Genomic DNA, 20,826 nt, shown 5'->3' with positions numbered 1-20,826 from the left:
TTATGAAAGATAAGGCCCGCAAAAAACCAAAACAAAAACGCCATAACTTCCCGTATTCCAATGTAATTGTGAGAGTGCGCAAGGGAATGTTATCAAGCATACCCAGAGCGAACAAATAAATGAGAGTGTGACGCCTCACATTATGTTGCTGGGGTTGCTCGGGGCCATACTGATAGATGGGAAGCTTTGAGTCGATCGAATGCTCTGTCTATCAGCACTCAGGCCCTTGGACGACTTCCTTTCCTTTGGAGGCCTTGCGACAAGGACCTGGGCAGGACAGACGACTATCTCTTCATCACCATCACCCTCATCGCTGCCCTTCTTGACAACCAAGGGGAACAGGACCATGCGAACGACGGCTCTCTGTGCCTCTAGTTCTTCGTTCGACGTTGTTTCACCACTGCGCTCGTTCATAAGGGCAGCGTTGAAGTAGACTTTGCGGAGGAGTTCACCGTTGGTGTCGTATTCTGGCTGGAGGGGAGGTAACATGATGTACTCTGCACGTTGGGTACGCATTTTGATAGAAAGGTCGACTGCTGACCGCATGACGTTGCGAAGGGAGTCCAGAACAGTTTTCTCTAGCTCATGAGGGGGTGGAAGTAGTTTTGAGAGGGTACGGTAGATTTCTTGAACCACGGCTTCTGTATCCTGTGAGCGGAGTTCTTTGAAAGAAGGTCGTTTGGAGAGAAGGGTCAAAGTAGTAGCTCGCCACTTGTGAACAGCGTTTGGTGGACCGACTTCGGAAAGGTGTTTTTCGAGGGTCTTGAGCTTCTGTCGTTGCTCTCTGTCCATTCCAAAGAGGTATCGTGTAAAGATGTACTCCCACATCATGGTCATGGCAACTGACATAAACACATCTCTTCGTCTAACACGATCGGAAAGGTAGGTATCGACATCGGTTCCATCAAGGATGGCATTCTCAAATCGGTCAACAATCTTCTCGTCTCGGAGGACACTAGTGGTGCGGCACACGCGCATATCCGAAAATTTGGAGAATCTCAGGACCCACTGCTGGACGTGTTGACATAGTTTCTGGCAAGCGTTGTCAAAGTAGTCTTCATCGTGAAAGATGAGAATGTCGTCCTTGACTGCGGCCTGGATTTGCGCCTGGAGCTCCTTGATCTTGTCCTGGGCATCTGCCAGGTTGTCTCGTAGCAACTGAATCTCAGCATCCTTATCTGCGAGCGCAGTGCCAACTTCATGCTTGACCATCTGCTCCAGGCCTGAGGATAGCTGTGCGTATTGCGCGCGGACTTTCTCTAGCTCCCGTTGCGACTTTTCCCATTCCTCCTTGTAGTTTGACTTGTCGCCACCGTCAAGGCCACGGGAGGCAGCGTAGCCAGCATTGGCAGCAGCAAGGCCTTCATTGACCTCCGTCAGCCTAGTAATCTCCTTCTTTAGCCAGTCTGAGGACTTCTGCAGCTGCTGTATCTCAAGCTCCTTGTTTTGGATGGCCTGGTCACGTGCTTCTAATGCGCGCGCATGTTGACGTTGGGCGACGGCCTGACTCTCAATTGCCTTTTCGGCGGCGGCTTTCGAGGAGCCTAACAGGCGATTTTCCGATACAAGTTGGTCGAGACGAGTTTCGAGCTCCTGGAGGCGTTGTAGACTGCGGCGCCGACGCACGCTGGGCGGGCGAGTAGGTGACAGCGGCGGGGCGCCCTGGACATCGCCCCATCCTTCCTATGGAGATGCGTTAGTGACAGAACTGGCTACTTGTAGCCATGGGTAAAATCGTCAACTTACATAAACGTCGGCTGCCATGCCTCGCAGCGGCGCTTTGCCCTTGTCTGTGACTGGGTCATATGTTGAAGACGATGGAAGTTGGCGCGCTTCTTCATCTTCCTGATATTCTTGGTCGTCTTGTGAGAGGCTGGGAGACGGAGTTCTGGTTCTTCCGCGCCGAAGGTCACGTTGGCTCGCCGCTTTAAGATCGGAGCTGCGGCGGCTTTTAACCCGACGTAGCTTTGGGGGCGTCGATTCAGGGGTTCCGACAGGGTTGGCGTCGGGAGTCGTCCAGGCTGGCGGTTGAGCCTGTTGCATCTTCTCGGGCCCGCGGCTGGTGGTAACGGCGTCCGGGGTTAGCTGGGGAAAGGCAGGAGGAGGCTGGGATTCGTATGGCGCAGAGATGGCCGAGTGCTCTTCAATCGTTCCCAGCGGTGTTTTGGGAGGAGATACCGATCTAGAGACTGACCGCCCCCGTTCAGCCAGCCCGTAGGGTCCTCCGAAGAGGGATGGAGGCTCGAGAGATGGCCGAGTTTGCTGGGGGGACTTGGATGTTGTGTCTTCGGCAACGATTGGCTTTGCAGACTCTTGCTCCGGGGTAGAGAGCAGTGCATGGGGGGTTATGTCACCAGCGGCATCTAGGGGTTTGTCCGTTTCGATAGACTTGTGTAGATGTGTTGGAGTAGGTGTGGACGGACGCTCCTCAGGCTGGTCGTAGATTGTCTGGGTTGACGGAGTCATGTAACTGAAGTCTCGAGTGGATGGTGAAGAGTGAAATAGAACGGTAGAGGACCGCTCCTTCGAGCTTGATTCAACCGAAAAAGGGTCGTCATTGGATATACGCTTCGGTGTCAGTGTCATTGCTTCGGATTCATCCATTGACCTGTCCAACAGTTGGACATTTTCAGGTGGCTGGTTGGTAAGCTCCGGCTCAGAGCCAGAAGGACCACGTCCAGGGACATCAATATCAAGGGCCCGAGATGTTGTCAACTCAAATGGCCTGGTATCCTGCTGTGTTGGTTTGTCACCTCTAAGAGAGGATTCAAATTTCTGTGACCAGTCAGGTATCTCTGTGGGCTCTATTGCTGCAGGTTTAGGAATAGGCTCGGGTTCAGGTGTCAATAGCTGTGCTTCTGCAATATCCAAGGCTGGATTCTCGGGAACATGCACTTTGCTCATTTTCCTATTCTTCCTCGAACCCCTTCCCGTCATTAAGGATGGCAAATTACCCTCTGATCCACTCCAAGGCACCCTTGGGGACAGGAAAGCAGGCTCTTCCGGTTTGTCGAGCTCATCTGGCTCATTTGGAAATCCACGAGCCGCACCCGGGAGGCTTTCTTCTGTTTCAACCACGGATTTTACAATTGCGGGATCTTTGCCCTTGACTTTGGACTTCTTTCCTTTCCTCTTAGTGACGTTCGGGAGAAATTCGACTTCTGCTTCAGGAATTCTCTCTCTTGGAGCTTCTAGAGTTTCCTTAGATGTTTCGGCTGGAACTTCAGGTTCAACCACCGGTCCACGGCGTGGTATGTCTTTGGGCTCTACGTTTTCAACTGCCATTGATTTTTTCTTTTTTTTGTCCTTAGCCTTATTTCCCTTTCTTCCAGTTCCTGAGGGGACACTTTCACCTTCTCCAGGCGGCTCAGTTGAGGGTCCTGATACGGATTCAGGCAAAGGCTCAAAGTTTCCCCAAGGGTCGTGCTGAACCACACTTTGATCATGACTTTCTTCCTCTTCAGGTTCAGTCCGTTCGACTTCGTCTACCACAAGACCCTTGGCCTTAGGCCTTTTCCCTTTTTCACCTCTTGTCGGTACAGCGACGTCCTCCAGCTGTCTTGCGGTCAGGTTGGGTACAGACTCGGCTGATTCAATTATTTGGGACATTCCACTCGATAAATCTGGGAGGTCCTCTGTTTTAAACAAAGGAGTCTCAGTCTCAGGTTGGTACTCTTCAAGTGCCTTGTCCTTTCCCTTGGGATTCTTCTTGCCCTTCTTCCCGTTCTTTCCCTTCACATCTTTTGACAGCCAGGTCTCTTCGTCCTGTAGTGAGCCGATTGGAATGTTAGCAGGCATCGCTGTTTCTCCCTCGTCTGTCGGTAGTGAGGAAGGTTTAATTCCCTCGGCTATATCTTCTGCATCTAGGATGGGCTCTGTGTGCCGAGTTTCCTGTGGCAACGGCGTGGTCAGGTCTTTTGGGTCGTGAAAACTAGTTGCTGTTTGTTCAGCTGAAGGCTGTACGTCCAAGTCCTTCATTGGCACATCTTTGATACCGTCATCCACAGCTGCAGCATTTTCTGTGGCTGTCAATTGTGAGGCCTCTGTAAAGCTACTGTCAATCTCCATAGCCGAACCTGCTATAGGTTCAGAGATCTCATGGCTTCTTGATGTGATCTTAGCGTCGACTCCACTACCAAAAGGGACATCTTGGCCTGGCGCACGCACTTCCTTCGGCGCACCTTCAAAATCCACCCTATTTACTGTTGGTTCAGTGCTTTTGATATCCTGAAACTCACTCGGGTTTTCTGCCTTGGGCAATTGTCCAGTTTCTTCAAGGGTCATTTCTACCAGATTTTCTTCCGGTACATCATCAGCTTTGGGAGCCGTATCTTCACTGAAGTCTCCGATGTCAGGGGTCATTGAATCGGGAAGCACTGGATGCTGGATTTCGGGGGTATCGTCGATGACTTCATGGTCGCCAGAAAGTTGAAGATCCAACGATGCCGTGTCCATCTCTCGTTCATTGTTAACCTGGGCGTACGGAACAGTATTAGATACATTTTCATGGATATGATCCCAGTCAATAGTTGGCCATACCTCGTCCTCATTTACATCATCCTCTTTGGGGGTTGCAACCTCACCAGCGACAGGTGTATCAACGTCAAGATAAACAGGAGCTTCGACGGTATGTGTCTTGTTGGCCTCCTTTTCCTTCGAAAGTAAAGCTTCAGCATCACCTCCCAAGTCTTGATTGTTCTTCTTTTTCTTTTTCTTGTTTTTTTTGGAAGACTGGTTCGATGAAGCTGGCTCCGGAGCAGATTGTTCCTTCTCCAGTTCCATCCTTGGTTCAGCTTCTTTCGGATCGTTAGGGACATCCACCTCCGTTTGAGAAGTAATCATAGCTTTAGCACGCTTGTTTTGTTTCTTTAATAATTCCCTTGAGGCCGACTCTTCATCCAATGTTTGTTCATTGCTAATTTCCGTCATTGCTACTGGTATCTCCGGTACAGCCATGCTATCTTCCTGCGAAGACGGCATAGATAGAGGTGGTGCATCTTTTTCAGCGGTATCGACTGTCGTGGGGGTAGAGGCGGGTGGTCCTTCCAACCCAGAACGTTGCTGGATACCAACTTCGGCGGCTTCTTCTGTCATCGGGGCATCAACCAATTCATTGAAATCTGCAGTTCCAACAATTTCAGCCGCATTTTCAGGGGCATCCGGGGTAAGGCTTGATTCCCGAACAACTTCCTTGACATCCGTGTCGACTTCGTCAGTTGCCGACTTGCGAGCTTTCTTTTTTGCAGCCTTTTGCTCCTTTTTTGAAAGTATACGCGGCGGCTCTTCCTCCAGGTTAGCAGAACGGGGCTCCGATATACTAGGCTCATCAGGTAAAGTTTCCATTTTGATCACTGGTACTTCAGGGGCAACAGCAGACTCTTCCTCAGAAACCACACCCTTTTTCTTTTTCTTCCTTTTCTCCTTCTTGGACGTCTTGTTGGAATTTTGCGCTGAGATTTCATCATGCACAATTGCAAGCTCCGGGACAATGCTGGGCGAGACATCTTCAAGGGCGTGACGATCTAGAGTGGTAGCCGCAGAGTTGTGGCCACCAGCTAACGATTTTTCTGCAAAGCCAGGGGGAAGGCTGGGCTCTGATTTAAGTAGCTCGGCGGGGGTCTCCTGCATAGCGTCAGATGTTTCGGCTTCCGGCAGTTCTGGGAGCTGATGTCCGCGAGCCTGATCCGAACTTGTGGAATCAATCGGTCCCAATTCTGGAATAGAGGCTTCATTTTCCAGAGCCCAGATTTCCTGCTGCTGGATGGGGTTAGGAGATGCCTTATCCATTAGTTCTCTGGTCTCAGCGAAGTCTTTTGGCTTGCCCTCGGCATACGATCTTGAGGGTAAGCTAGCAAGGGGAGGGGTTGGTGTCGGTGGATCTTGTAGTTCAGGTATTGAAGGTTCGGCAAGGGTGTCTCCTAGACCAGTTGATGATAAGCCTTTACTCTTGTCAGGTAGTGATTCATCGGCAGGATTCTCAGTGGCATTCTCTTGGATTTTCTCTATCATTTGATCATCGAGAGATTGCCCCGGTCCGGTGCTCTGAACCTCCGTGGATGCTTTGGTACCTTCTTGTGTCGTCTCAGCGGCAGGACGTTCTTCTGTGGCTTCTTCCACTGATTTCGGCAATGACGCTATCTCAGGGCTACTATCATGATTAACTACTGTTTGCATAGATCCCTCAACGATAGCTATATCATCCTCGGGCCGGGCATTTGCATGAACCAGAGTATCTGTTGGTTTGGGCTCCGATACGGCCTGGTCTGCGTCGGAAGCAGGAAGGTTGTCAGAGGGGTCATTTCGTAGAGTATCCGTGGCATCGGCAGTGGTGAAAGATTTTTGGGGGGTCCCTTCATCAAAAGGTAACGATCGTTGCTGAGACTCAAGCTCTGTAGGAGGGATTGCAGGCCCATTGTCAACCTGCGTAGGCGGAATTTCATCAGTCCAACAAGAAACTTCACCCGTTTTCTTACTTTTGCTCTTCTTCTTAGATTTAGAGAGTTGAAATTCTTTACCGTCCTCGTCTGGGTTGCCAGTCTTATCTTCACCGCCGTCTCCTTGTGGCTCGGTGATGGTGGCATCAGTTCGTTCGATATCCGTATCTAATGTACCTTGCTTGATTGAAGCCGTATTCGTGGGTTTATCTGTTGGACCCTCGGGTTCGTCTTCAATTTTTGCCTGCGGATGATCGGCTGGCAGTGCGGTCTCTGCGAGGGCAGTGGGTTCAACTTGGATTGGAGCCTCTGTTTGGTGCTCTCCCAGTGCCTTAGTGTCCTCGGAAGGTTGAGGCGCTTCATCTGTCCAGTCCACCGATTGTTTTGATTTCTTGCCCTTTTTTCCTTTCTTCTTTTCCTTCGCAGGCAAAGGCCGTTCGAAAGGAGCTTCTGCCGGAGTGTTGTCAATACTTTGCGTCTCCCGGGCCAAGAAATCGACAGGCATACTTTCTGAAGCCTCTGGGGCTTTCTCCGGCTGAGCTAAAGATTCGGCTCCAGGAAGCTGATCCTCCTGATCCTCCTTGCCCTTCTTTTTCTTCTTTTTCTTTTCCTTGACTGAGAGAGGCTTTTCAGTAGGAGTTTGTTCTTCCGGCAGGGGCTCAGTACCGAATGTCTCGTCTAAAGCATTTTCGATGGGGACAGATTCTTCTTTAGTCTCAAGGTCGTCTTCCAAAGAAGCTGCGGCCTTCTCTTTCTTCTTCTTCTTTTTCCTTTCCTTCGCAGACAGAGGCTTGTCAGGGGAATTTTCTGTCACGCTAGCACTTATCGGTAGGGCTTTTTCAACTGGAGGCTCGACGGTGATATTTTCAGAGGATTGTTCTACCTCCTTGGGCTCCGGCTGCTCCTCCAAATGTGGTGTTTCCTGGCTCTTTTGTGCCCCTTTGTGTAATGAAGACAGCTCAACAGGGGCTTCCACTAGGTTAGAAGAATTCGTATCTACCTCCAAGTCTGCTTCTCTTGCAGCTTCCACAGGGAGAGTTTCAGGAGCCTCAGGTGATATTGCCGGTTGAGGTTCCTGTTCCAAAGACAGTTTTTTTTGTTGCTTCTTCAGCTTCTTCTTCTCCTTCGCTGTAAGAGGCTTTTCGATTGCTGTTTCTAGCACAGGATGGTCTATGGAGTCCGCAGGGAGCCCGTCAATAGGTGTTGGTGTATCTGCATCTTCAGGCTCCTCCTCCAAGGCTTTGGGTTGACTTTTCTTCTTTTTCTTTTTATCTTTAGGTGCAGAAGTCACTTCGGTTGGCGGTCCCATAGGAAATTTGTCAGAAACGTCTGTTGCCTTCTGTTCGGGGAGTTCTGCTACCTCGCCCTTTGAGTCCTCCACTGGTCTGTCACTCTGCGGTTTAAGGTCGCCATCATCCTCAGGTTTAACAGACTCAGCCTTTGGTGGTGCAGAATTTTCAATTCGAGATTGTGTCTGCTCCTCAACAGGAGCAACAGGTGCATTGTATTGCTCTCCCTGGACGTTATCGTGCTGGGTACTTAGCTGCTTCTCGCCTGTAGATTCGGTCGGCATGGGCTCCTGTGGCTCAGAAAGTCTGGGCTCCGGTTGCTTCTCCTCCCAGGAATCTTTGGGCATAGGCTCCAATATCTCAGGTGGATTGGACTTTAGCTGCTGTTCGTCCACAGTCCCAGCGACTTCAGGCTGTTTGTCATCTAAAACCGTGGTAGTTTCAACCTCCATGGAAGGCGAGTCTCCAATATGCTGAGATTCAGGCTGCTCAATCTCCTTAAGCTCGGGATCGATATTCTCAGATGGAGTGGATTTGAGCTGCTCTTCTTCCATGATCCCGGTGGCTTCATGTTGCTTGCCCTCTAAAACTGAAATAGGTTCAACCTCCATGGAAGGGGAGTCTTCAATGTGCTGAGATTCGGGGTTATTGACCTCCATTGGAACCTTAAGCCCAGGACCCAAACTCTCAGATGGAACGAATTTTTGCTGCTCGTCTTCCATACTCTCAGTGACTTCAGGTTCCTTGTCTTCCGAGACAGTGGAAGGCTCAGCCCCAATTGAATAGGAGTCTCCAGCTTGTTGAGATTCTGGTTGTTTCTCCTTCACAGGATCCTTGACATCTGGCTCCAGAATTTCCGATGGAATGGATATTCGCTGCTCGTCTTCCATAGTCTCAGTGACTTCAGGTTCCTTGTTTTCCGAAACTGTGGAAGGCTCGGCCCCAATTGAAGATAAGTCTCCAGCTTGCTGAGACCCTGGCTGTTCCTCCTCTATGAGATCCTTGACATCTGGCTCCAGAATTTCCGATGGGATGGATATTCGCTGCTCATCTTTCATGGTCTCGGTGACTTCAGGCCTCGTTTCCTCTAAAACCGCAGTAGGTTCGGCCTCATTCGAAAACGAGCCTCCAGCTTGCTGAGATTCTGGTTGCTTTTCCTCCATAGTATCGAAAGTTTCACCTTCGAGAGTCTTAGGGGAGCCGGAGACTAGGTCGGCTTCAACAGGTACAACGACCTTATAAGGTTGGGGCTCTGAAGGTGCATCCGGGAGGGTTTCCGTAGGTGGCTCTTCAGTGGGAGCAGATGGCTCTGTGTCTTGGCGGCTGCCATCCTGAGGCGTTGTGAATTCCTCTTCCTGCATGTGGGGTTGTTCGTCTTTGGACAGGTTCTCTTGAGGCTCAACATCCCGGGGGGTCTCCGTTGGAGCATCTTCGAGTGGTTTTGCTGATAGGTCATTAACGGAGGCTGGGATCCCTGTGACTTGACGCTCCTCATCAATGGATATCGAATGGCCGTTCTTCTTCTTCTTTTTCCGTTTTTCCTTAGTGGGGAGAGGAGTGTCGACCAAGGCTTCCACGGATGCATTTTCAACTGGCAGCGGTTGGTCTGCTAGAGACCCGGCCTGCACGTCCTGCTGAACATCGGCTTTGTCCCACAAATTTTCAGGCGATTCATTGTCTTTGTGCTCTGCTGGTATATCTTCCTTGAGTTCCGGAGGTTCGTCTTGCTCTGTTACTATTGGTAGCTCTTGGGGCTGAGATGATGATTCAACAGCCTGGGGTTCCTCGTCCAAAGACTGCGGCTGGTTCTTCTTCTTCTTCTTTTTCTTTTTGCCCTTTACCGGTAGAGGCTTTTCATCAGACGGCTCTTTTGGGGGTTCTTCAGAATCACCTGGCTTCTCAACAGGGAGCTCTAATACTCCGGGGTCATCGGCAGACTCCAGTGGCTCCTTGACAATTTCAGACGGCTCCTCAACTAAAGGTTGAGAGTCAACTGGTATAGAATCAATAGGCAAAGCCTGTTGCTCATTTGATAATTCCAAGGGCTGGGGTTCAGCTCCCTGCAAATTGTCGTCCCGGGTAGGTTCCGGTGCCTGAGGCTCTTCAAATGTATCATTAATCTCTGAAGCAGGTTCATCCAATGGCTCCAAATGTTGGTGTCTCATTGTCAAATCATCAACACCTGATGGCTGCTCCACTACTTGTTCTGAGGCCTGGGTTTCCATTGGGATGCTTCCAACGACTGGCACCTCTGCATTAGAGGGTTCAGCAAGTTCAGGTTCGGCTGGTAGTTTATCAACCACTGATGGTGCTTCAACCAAAAGCTCGGAGGCCTCAGTATTCCGTGAATCATCTTGAATCTCCTGCGGAGCAGGTTCCTGGGTCTCAGGGCCAATTTCAGGAACAGCTTCACAAACATCTGGTACAAAGGATTTCTGAACAGATTGGGATTCCTCTTCGACGGCTGATACACTGCGGTTCTTCTTGCGTTTTTTCTTTTCCTTGTCTGTTATCGGCTTTTCAACAGAAGTTTCCACAGGGGTGTCATCAGCACCTATCGGCAGGCCACTGGCGGGCTCCACGGGATTTTCTTTAGCAAGAGGGCCTTCTTTGACAACTGATTCGATCTCCGACTCCTTTAACGGCTGCTCGTCGGAAGATTTAATTAGTTGTGCGCTTTGAGCTTCGTCTTCTAAAGGTACGGCGTCACGATTCTTTTTGCCCTTCTTCCCTTTCTTATCCTTCTTGGATTTGGCAGGCTTAATGGGGGCTTCCTCAGTAGACGGAATGGTTTCTGCTTGCAATTCTGGTTCTTCAGCAGGTGGAATGAATCGCATGGCTTCGCTTCCTTCAACGTCTTTGATTTCGGAGTCTTTTTCGACAGCACTTTTGTCATCTACGTCTAGTGAGACAGGTGCTTCGAGTTTAAAACCAGGTGGCAATGTATCCTCTTTTGGAGCCTCCACTTCATCAACTGGGTCATCAATGAGGTGATCCTTTAGACCTTCAACGAGGCCAGGAGTAGCTATGGGAATATCGCTTTCTCCCGTATTTACCAGCTGGTCCTGGCCGATTTCTTCAGTAGCCGCCGTTTGGTCTTGAGGGTCTTGAACCGCCAATGTGCTTTTCTCAACGTCCTTTTCGACATTGCTTGCCTCAGGAACAGTCTCCTCTGGTGCACTATCCGGTAATGCTTGCTTTTTCTTGTCCTTTTTCTTTTGCTTCTTGGATTGCTTGGACGTTGACCGCACTTCTTGGGAGCTGTTGTCAGCGGGAATATGTGGTGGAGCGTCATTGGCTACGGCGCTAGGTTCGGCCGCGTTAGCGTCGAGGTTTGTTGACAGGGATAAAGCCTGAGTTTCTTCCGCAGGACAAGATCGCTCTTCAGTGGCCGGTTGCTCAACAGTCTCTTCATTCTGAGCGACGGTCGGAGCCTCTTCCATGTCATTAGATTTCACCGGTAGCCCAGACGATTCTGCAGGTGGTTGTTCCGCGGATGCTGATGTTTCGTTGTCAATGGATGTAGAATCCTTATGATCCTTTTTGCCCTTTTTGCCTTTCTTTTTCTTCGGCTTTAGTTCAAGCTCTGCAAACTCGTCAGGTTTATCGGCAGGGGTATTCGTTACGGGCTCCTTGTCCGCCAGCTCATCCGGCATTTCAAGCTTGGCTGGAGCATCCGCATCCCGGACAACATCAAAAAACATATCAGGGCCACTTTGATCACCGCTTTCATCTACCTCGTTTGCGGAAGAACGGGTGGGAAGTATGTCATCTTCAAGCCTATGGGGAGGCTGGTCCTGGCTTTGGGTATCTGTATGCATAGGTAGCATTGGATCGAGACTGTCACCGCTCACTGGAACGCCGATATTCTCGGCAGAAGGTTCTGGGCCAGAAGAGGTTTCAAGCCATCCTTTGCTTCTCACCTCCTCTATCTCCTGGGTATCCGTGCCTGGAAGAGGCGCAGCAACTTCAGTCACCGGAGAGTCATAGGGGAGGGAAGGGCCAGCAGCATCCAAAATCTCTTCAGGTTGTACTGGTTCTGGTTCCTTTGGGTTTACTTCGTCTGTGCCTTGTAGAATATCAGCTTCCTCTACATCAGGTGGGGGGAGTGGTATATCATGCGGTTGCTGCACCGGGCTGTGAGGCAGAGACACCGTTTTGTCACTTGGATGACAATCCTCTTGCGCCGAAATAGTTTCAGCTGGCTCTGGCTCCCCACGAACAGAGTTGAGAGCATCGGCTTCCTCAACGTCCGCAACTGGTAAAGGAACGTCGGCTGCAAGAACTTCACCTGGAACAGGATCTTCGGTAGCCTTTTTTGTTTCCACGGCAGTGTCCTTTGGCGGAGTGGCGTTCACAATATCAGGGCTGTCATTGTGCAATTGGGGATCCATGTCAGACACAAAGTCAGTCACAGCATCGCCTAGCCGAGCGTGCGCTACGTCTCTTGTAGGAGTCTCCAAGCCTTCGTCCTGGGCAATAGCAATGCCGTCCTTTCGAGTAGAAGTACCTGCCGAAGATCCATCCGGCTCCTGGCTGGGCTTTTCAACAGAATCTACTACAACTTTGTTCTTGCGCCCTTTCTTATTTTTGCCTTTCTTAGATTTGGACTTGGTAACTGGTGCGGGAACTGGGTCCTCTTCCACAAGTTCTAGCTTGCTTTCTTCGCCAATGGCGGTAGACAGGGTTGGCCCTTCGCCTAACTCTTGATCGGCGGCTGCGGTAGAGATTGAATCAGTTGAGATAACCAAAGGCGCTTCTCTCTCCGTTGGGCCTTCAGCAACAGGCTCAGCAACAGATTCGAAATCTGGCTCCGCGGTAAGTCGAGCCTCGGGCTCCAGAGTTTGGCTAGTAGGAGTAGGCTCGGCATCATGATTCTTTTTATTCTTTTTCTTGTTCTTTTTAGATCTTGGTGCTGTGACTTCGGGCTCATCCTCAGGTTCCTTTGCTATTTCTGCTGAAGACTCAAGTTCAGGGCCCTTGACTGTTTCTGTTGTAGGTTCTGGCTCCCTTTCATTGCCGTCATCTTTTTTCACTGTCGTCACAGATTCAGCATCCGTATCTTTGGAAATGCTGTCTTCTTCATCAGGAACGCCAAGGACCGGAAAGTCAGCAGCGAATGGAGGAAGGGCAGCTGATCCTTGAGGCTCGGAATCTGCGGGTAAGCAAGTAGGTGTAGTAGGTGAGTTGAAACCCTCCTGGTAAGATGGACTCATAGGCGCCTGGCTACTGGCATCTACGAAGTGGTCTTCATCAACCGATTCGTACTCACTGGCCTCACTAGTACGGTACGTTGGCGAAAGCTGAGTTAGCGTAGCAGGGTCTGAATCTGGAGTAGAAACTTCGACTGGCGCTTGCACTGGCGCCTCATCAAGTCCATGGTAAGTCGGCCGCGGAGTCAAGGAACGATCAATACCCTCCGCTAATGACTGGGTTTCCACCCCCTGATCAGCCGTGGGAGTAGGCGAGCGGCTATCAGGAAGAGGAGGGAGATGCTCAGGAGAAATTGTTTCTGCCGGGATTTCGGCTACCTCTACTTCAGGCTCATGATGAGAGCTTGGCGGTACATCATGACCGATTCCCGGAGTGACATCCAACTCACGAGACTTAAATTCTTCATGAATTGGAGAGTCAGGTAGAGGTGGTAGGTTTTGAAGATCCATAAGCTCTAATTCTTTGGTCTTGTTGCTACCTGGAATTATTGTTCCTTCAGAGGGCTGCGTCACATCATTCAGTGCAGACCGAGACGACATTGGACCCTCCAGGAGCTCAGACGGTGAATGAAACTCATACTTTGGCTTCTCTTTCGGCCTCCGGTCCTGGGATCTGAAGGAATGCGCGGTTGGGGTGGCTTGCTGGGAACCTAGGACATCTACGTCAAAAGAAGAGTCGTTAGTAGCAACATGCAATGATGGTCGGCGTCTTGGGGTTGAGAATATATCCATAGATTCTTCGCCCTCAAGAGCTTTGGCCCGTAAATCTTCGACCGATGACATTCGAGACGTAGATTTACTAGAGGGAAGTGATGGGTATGTCTCCTCTTCAGGCTGTTCGGTTTTGCTGGTATGCCGTTCAACAAGCCACAATGGTCTAAACTCACGATTCGTCTTGAACTCAGTGGACTTTGGCCGCTTGTGTCCAGATTTAGGCCTGCTCGGGGAAACCGGGCTATCATGAGTTCCTCTATCAGGGGTTGATGGTGGCCGGCGAAGCTGAATGGGAATTGCGGTAGGAGAACTGTTGACATCTCCAAAATTGAACCCTCCCCGCCATGATATCCGTTTTGCGGTACCTGGAGGTGACCGTGATCGAGATGAAGGTCTGCTGAGAGACTGAGTAGGCAAGTCAACTACCTTCTCGCCAGGCAAGGGAGTAACAGAGCGGCTCCGGCCACGAGATGGCAGGTTTAGCTGTATAGGAAAGTCTGATACAGGAGCAGAGCCTCGGTTAGACTCCCTCTCAACAGAGGTAGCAGGATCTTGCTCTAAAGTACCACTAGGCACGGACGTTATCTCGAAGCTATCGTCTAGGAAGGGCTTAGAAGACTGGTCTTTGACTAGAGTATCGTCCTTTTCTTGTCTACTGGTATCCTGTCGATTCTTGTCCTGAGAGTCCCTGTCAGCAAAGAGAAAAGAATAGCATTATTAAGAAAAAAACCTATTAGTAGTTACATACTTCATCATCACTGGCTTTCCCAGATTCGACTATCTGCTCATATCGATTTTTACGGCCCTTCTTCCGATCTTTACTCTTCTGTCTTTGTTGATCGTCATTATTTGCGTCATATGCGTTTACTGGTTCAATATCTCGTGATGCCGGCAAGTCATTGTCGTCTGCCGTGATCGCATCTTCATCAGCACGGCGATCTTTCTTCGACTTCTTCTTTTTCTTTGAGCTTGTTGAAATCTCTGATGGCGGAGGTGATGAGTCCCTTTCTAGCTTGGAACTCTCCTCACCCACTGCTGGAGAAGAGCCGAATAGTCCAAAGAACCCCCGGGACTTATCGCTGTTCTTTGCGTAGTCCTTTGCCGCCTCTGATTTAGCCCGAGAGACCACGGATATATTGTCATCTTCTGGCTTGGAGCTTTCGCCAACTTCAGATCGGGAGTCGATGAGTTCCGCATATCGTTTTGAGCGGCGTTTAGATTTGGATTTACCCCTTTCTAGCCCACCAAGGTCGGGAATTGACGTGGTAGTAGTTGGCTCAACGTTCCAGTCAAGGGTTTCGTCTGCCTCGGATCCACGCGTGGGAGCTTCTGCAACGTCGCTTGGGATGAGACTGGGTCCGTCAACATTTTCCAGCTTGCTCTTCCCTTTAGACTTTTTCTTTGGTTTCTCAACAGTTGCAAACTCAGGTTCCTCTACTGGACCCTTCTCTTCAGGAACAATAGGCACACCATTTCCACCAACAGGACCAAGATCAACCCATACATCACCAAAGTCCCCTGGCATGGAAGCATAGGGTTGGTTATCTAGCAATTGATCGTCAACATCGCGAGTTGGAGGGCTGACTTCCGCTGGTTTTATTTTGATCGAACTGTCATCAGCCAACGGTATATAAGGCTGTATACCCTCCTCCGCATCTTGCCACGTCTCTTTCTCATGTCCAGGTGCTTTTTCACCCTCATCTACCATTTCCTTAAAAGAAGGGTCACCGTAGCCCGGCTTGTCGTCTGCCTCAAACAGGTCTCGGCTCGTTGTCCCCGACCTATCAGCGTTTCCAGAATTAACCTCACGGTCAGCTTCGGTGGGTTCTGGTTGAGTAAAAATAGGCTGTTCTTCCCAGTCTGGCTCAAGGTCCTGCTCGCCAACAGACTTGCTCTTCTTCTGAGCGGCCTTCTTTTTCCTCTTCTCTTTCTTACTCAGCTTTGCAGCTGTGGCTTCAGGTGCCAGAGGGCTGATGGACTCTTCAGGGGGTACGATTTCCATGTTTTTCGGAAGGGTATCTTGTCCTACTTCACTGTGCAATTCTACCGCTCGATCGGTGGGCCCATGGTATTCAGTGACTTCTTGCCTTGCATGCCTGTTTGCTGGAGGTAGTGGTTCGTGCTCATAAAATTCTCGGACAGGAGATACTGGCGTTTCTTCATATATACTTTTAAAATCACCCTCTGATCGTGGAGGTGAAACACGGCTATGATAAGTCGGGTTATCCGTGACAATCGAAGGATCAAACCCTGACATAGCTGCGCCGGCAGCAAGTGTGGCAGCAAAATCGATGTCATCAAACTCGCCAGGCATATGATGAGGCGAAGGAATTTCGGGGCCTGGTTGAAGCTCGCGAGGTTCGCTCTTAGAAGGGATGACTTCGATGTCATCATCGTTGTTCAACTTCTTTGCGGCTCCAGGAACGTTGTGAAGAGAAGGTCCAGGGACTTCGATATCTCCAGCTTCAGTATTTCGTGCAATATCGTGGGTATCGTCTTTATCTAGCTCAAAGGCAGCTTGTCCGGGAACAGTCACAATGGGATCAGCAATCTGGCGGTCCTTTGTCTCGTCACCATGGCTCAGGATAGAACCGGTCCTACTTTGAGGTGGTGTGGGCTCAATGAGGTTCAAATCAGGAACTGGCCAGGGTAGACTTGTACTCCTGGTTGGTTCAGCCCTAGTCAGCTTGGTGTCAAGTGGACTAGTACGGGGTTCAATAAGACGGAATTTGGTAGCCTCGGATTTGGCTGCTGAAGTTACTTCCGGAACCGACTCTGCACTGGATTCACGACGAAGCTCCGGAGGTGTGAAATAAGTCGCATAGTTCTCGTAAGTTGGCTTGGTCTTGGGGTTTGGGACTGGCTTCTCGGCTAATTCCCCAGGTTCTTCAACGAAGTGACGATCGGGTGAATCGAAACGCTGTCTCGAGACCATTGATGATCCAGCCTCAGACTCAGAATAGCCGCGGCGTTCTCTACGGCGCTCTTCTCTTTTACGCTTCTTTTCGTCGAGTATGCGATCAGCCGCTACAGCAGCAGCCCCGGAGAGGACTGGAAATGCGACTCGAGAAGGCAAAGACCATGACTCAGCCTCCTTTTCATTAGGCGGCGCCTCAAACTTGTCATCAGGTAATTGCGGAGACATATCTACAGGGTGAGACCGCCTCGACTTGGGTATCCGGTTCTCTGGATCTGACACTGGTTCATCGTCTCGCGGGTAGCGTCTGGCCGCTTTTTCGCTTTCCAGCTCTCGCTGGCGCATCTCCTTGTCTTGCTGCTCCTTGGTCAGTTCAAATTGGACGACGCCTTTCCCTGTGGACCTGCGCTTAGATAGATCTGACGGGGTGATATAAGTGTATTGGTCCTCAAGGGCAGGAGAAGAGTTTCTTCTTCTGCGTTCCACTTTCTTCATAGATATATCGCTGTCATCCCTTGCCTTTCTAGATCGATCCACGCCCACGTTGTCCACTCGTGGCACTAAGTCATAACTACCTGGCAATGAAGCAGGTGGAGGCGGCATGATTTGCTTCTGTTGATGTTGTTCCAACGCCAGGTCACTGTGGGAGGAGGGACGTTCTCGATTACTGCCAGACAGGGCCCCGGGTAAAGACATATCCTTGGATTTGGATGGATCAGCTGGAACAACTGCTTTAGAGTCCTTCAAGGGGTGATCATTGTAGTACTCGATGGCAGTTCCCATCAATGCCGCACCAGCTACAGCACTGGCCACAGCAGGAGCGATTTCCTTGAAGGTAGGTTTGGGCTTTTCGCTTTGAGGGTCCTTTTGATTGTAGAATGAGTTAGATACGGGGACCGTTGGTTTTGGCTGGTCAATCTCCGTATGCTCTGGGCGAGAAATGTATATTTGCTTCGTCGTGTCAAAAACCGACGGGCCACCCGTTGTAGAATTATGTTCATGACGGTAAGGTGTCAGTGATTGTTCACCAGTCGGAATAGGGTCGACATTCTGCATGGAAGGGAGGCTGCCCAAGCTGCTGGATGGCGGAACGAGCGAAGCTTGGGAGTTCCGTCCATGGTCATTCCGTTTATTGGGGTACTCTAGAGACTGTGGTGTCTTCTTCTTTTTCTTAGAAGTCCCCCATCGCCATCGCCATTTTGAAGTTCCAGAGTCGGACGTAAAGGAATCTCGGCTGTTTGACGATGGTCCACCGTACGCCAGGCCAGAATCCGCAGAGGATGATTCATCGGACACAGATTCCCAATTGTCATCTGCAGTTGTTTCGTGCTTGGATTTTCGTTCCTTGACTGCAATCAAGCTGTGATTTCGTCTCCCGTTCGCAATCGATGCCGAAGCTGCAAGTCCAGCAGCAGCGGCACCTAGACCAATGAGCTTAGCATCGATGACTTCGTCACGCTTTCGGTTTTTTCCCTTCTTTGAGTTCCGCGGCTTAAGAAATCCAGAACCAAAGGCGAGATCAGCATCGTCCGATGATGAATATGTCGATCCAATACCAAATAAGTTCCGCTGTTTCTTACGAGGGCTGGCTCGGCCGGTTCGACCGGTTCGGCTCCTCTCTGACGGTGCGCTAAAGAAGTTTGAAAAGCTTGCCAGGCCCTTTTTTGCCGAGGGGCGAGAGATATCAATCATCGAGGAGCTAGAAGACGAAGAGTAACGACGTCGAGGTTTTCTAGGAGACCTGCTTCGGCTACGAGCACGTATCCGTCTCTCTTTGCGTCCATGGCTGGCTGATGACAGGGCCGCAGCAGTACCAAGTGCACCAGCTGCGATGGCAGCGGTCTTCAGGCCTGATCTGCCAGACTTACTATCGCTCGATGACGACCGTGATCGATCTCGACGTCGGTACCCTTCAGATTTAGATCTCGAATGAGCTGATATGGACGGCTTCGAAACATCACTCCGGGAATCATATCTGTCCAATTTCCGTCCACCACCAATTGTGGACGGCGGGTGGGAGTACTCCGATATAGTAGCCTGTCCGTACGAGACTGCTCCCTTACCTCCCACGCTTGAGGAGGACGATGATTTGGTGCGTCGAATTGATGGAGAGCGATCACGGTGGTCCCTCTTTCTCTTGTCGAAGATAGACTTGCCTACATATGCAGCCAGGCCAGCAGCCAGCCAGGATTTGCGGTTCGAGCTCTTGTGGTGGCCTTCTTCCTCAGAAGACCCATAGCGAGTCAACTTATCCACTCTGGATCTACCGCCGAAGCTGTCATTGGATAACCTGCGACGATATCGATGTTTGCGTGGTGCATCGCGAGAGGTTGTTCCTGGTTCAAAACAGTACCTGCAGGTTCCAATGATTTCAGAGTACTCTTCGTACAGTCCCACACCTTCAGGATCTCGCCAAAAGTCGACGAACTTCTTTAGAGGGCCTTGTTGACGTTTTTGATAGGCAAGATTTCCTTGCTGAAAGCCTCCAATGTGCTGGGGTTGTTGGTATTGAGACTGTGGCACTTGATGGCTATTGCTGTATGAATTATGGTGCGAATTGTGATGTGAATGTGCTGCTAGGCCTGCTGCAGCTGCAAGGCCTGCTGTCGCTCCAAGTGCAGCAAGCCCGCCATGTGATGAAGACGAATGGTGTTGAGGTTGGTTTTCTGGGTATCCAGATGGCGCATAGTTGACTGGAGATTCATGGAAGCTGTCTGGTAGCGTGTTGGATGGTGCATTGGGCAGTGAATTGGAGGGCACATCAGCCGACATGCTCCCTGGCATAATTGGTGAGGTGTTGGGAGGTCCGCTGTGAGGTAATCCACCAGACATGGCTGAACTTATGCCGTAGCCAGCAGCTCCAGCGGCCATGCCGTCCAACACCCCAGTTCCAGTGTCGTGCTGAGGCGGTGGTCCGGATGGCCCAACTTGGTGCTGGTCAAACTGTGGTATCGGTATTGAGGGATGAGGTTCGTGTTCAGGACCAGAAGGTGAAATAGCACTGGGCGTGAATCCAGGCTGAGTTGGGACCGACTGGCCTTGGTCTCCATAATACTCGGCAGCTGAGCCCATCATAGGCGGCTGCTGAGCACTATCTGGAGGTGGATAGGAGCCTGATGTGGGTGGAGGATAAGAATATGATGATTGAGGCATAGCCCCAGGTCCTGATGTCGTAGGATAGCTGCCATCCGAAGGGTACATGGGAGACCGCGAGCTTCCCGGGCCAGAAGCTGCAGTTCGGCTGCGGCCAGCTGGTTCAATGGGCCGTTGGTCTTCAGGAATGGCTCGGTCATCCAAGGCCCTGCTGCGTCGTTCCGAACGTGTAGCTGGTTCGTATCTATCATCAGTAGCTGGTTCATCGTATGGACGACTGCTCCTTTGTCGTCTGTCGTCGTCATTGTCGTTATATCGGTCTCGCGAGCGCCGTCGTGGTTCACCCGAATATCCATATCCATCTCTCTCACGACGTGAAGCATCTCGGAAGTCGGGTCCTACCGTAGAAGGGGCATCATCACGGTATCTCGGTTCCTCTGTGTATGTATCTCTCTCGCGGCGCCTTGCGTCTCGCGGGTCTCGTTCAAGTACAGAATCGTCATCTCCACGACCTCTTCTGCGAGACCTTCGTTCCTTATAATGGTCATTAGGGTCATCACCAAAAGTACTCCTCTCACCATCCAGCATCCGTGACGGCGCTTCAGATGTTATCTCACTAGGAGCTATGGTAGAACGTGCGCCGTCGCCGTCGTCCTCATAACGTCGCGAGGACCGTCTTGAGCTCGAATGTCTATCCGCATCACGATCGTCACTTCGTGAGGATTTGTGCTTCGAGGAAGACGAATGATGGCGAGACGATTTGTGGTGAGAGCGCGATGAGTACTTTGAGCGGCTGTCGTCGTCGTCGTCGTCGTAGTCGTCGCGATCTCGACGATGTCTGTGGCGGCTCGAGACAGACGATCGGCTGCTCGACTGGGTTCCCAGAAGGCTTCTAAACATCTTGATCGTGGATTGGGGCCGGCCACTGGACGAGACAGCCTGTGGAAAGGGAGTGTGGGTTGGTGGTTTGGTTGGTCGGTGAGAGCGAGAGAGCCGTGAGAAGAGCGGCCTGTCTGTTTTTCTGCTTGGGTGTTTTTGTTTACCCGGCCCTGTCTGCGAGCTGGTTGTCCGGTGGCTGGTAACTCACTAACCAAGCGGGTAAACAAGACCTTCCTGACCCACGGCTCAGCGTCCGGGCAGGATCCGTGGTTGGCTGTCCGCGAGAG

At 50.9% G+C, this 20,826-nt stretch overlaps 1 protein-coding gene across 1 annotated transcript; it reads right to left on the bottom strand.

Annotated features, from left to right (window-relative positions):
• Window positions 1-135: 135 nt before the first annotated feature.
• On the bottom strand, window positions 136-20,560 carry MGYG_00864 (hypothetical protein; the record flags this gene model as incomplete). Its single annotated transcript, XM_003176732.1, has 4 exons — window positions 136-1,683; window positions 1,747-4,473; window positions 4,540-14,328; window positions 14,399-20,560. 4 exons carry the CDS (start codon window positions 20,558-20,560, stop codon window positions 136-138), a joined length of 20,226 nt encoding a protein of 6,741 aa, XP_003176780.1.
• Between the last annotated feature and the right edge of the window lie 266 nt (window positions 20,561-20,826).

The sequence above is a fragment of the Nannizzia gypsea genome, genomic scaffold (genome assembly GCF_000150975.2).
Source record: "Nannizzia gypsea CBS 118893 supercont1.1 genomic scaffold, whole genome shotgun sequence".
Lineage (NCBI taxonomy): Eukaryota > Fungi > Ascomycota > Eurotiomycetes > Onygenales > Arthrodermataceae > Nannizzia > Nannizzia gypsea.
The sequence above is the reverse complement of the archived record's forward strand: the minus strand, read 5'-3'. Positions and strand labels throughout refer to the sequence as shown.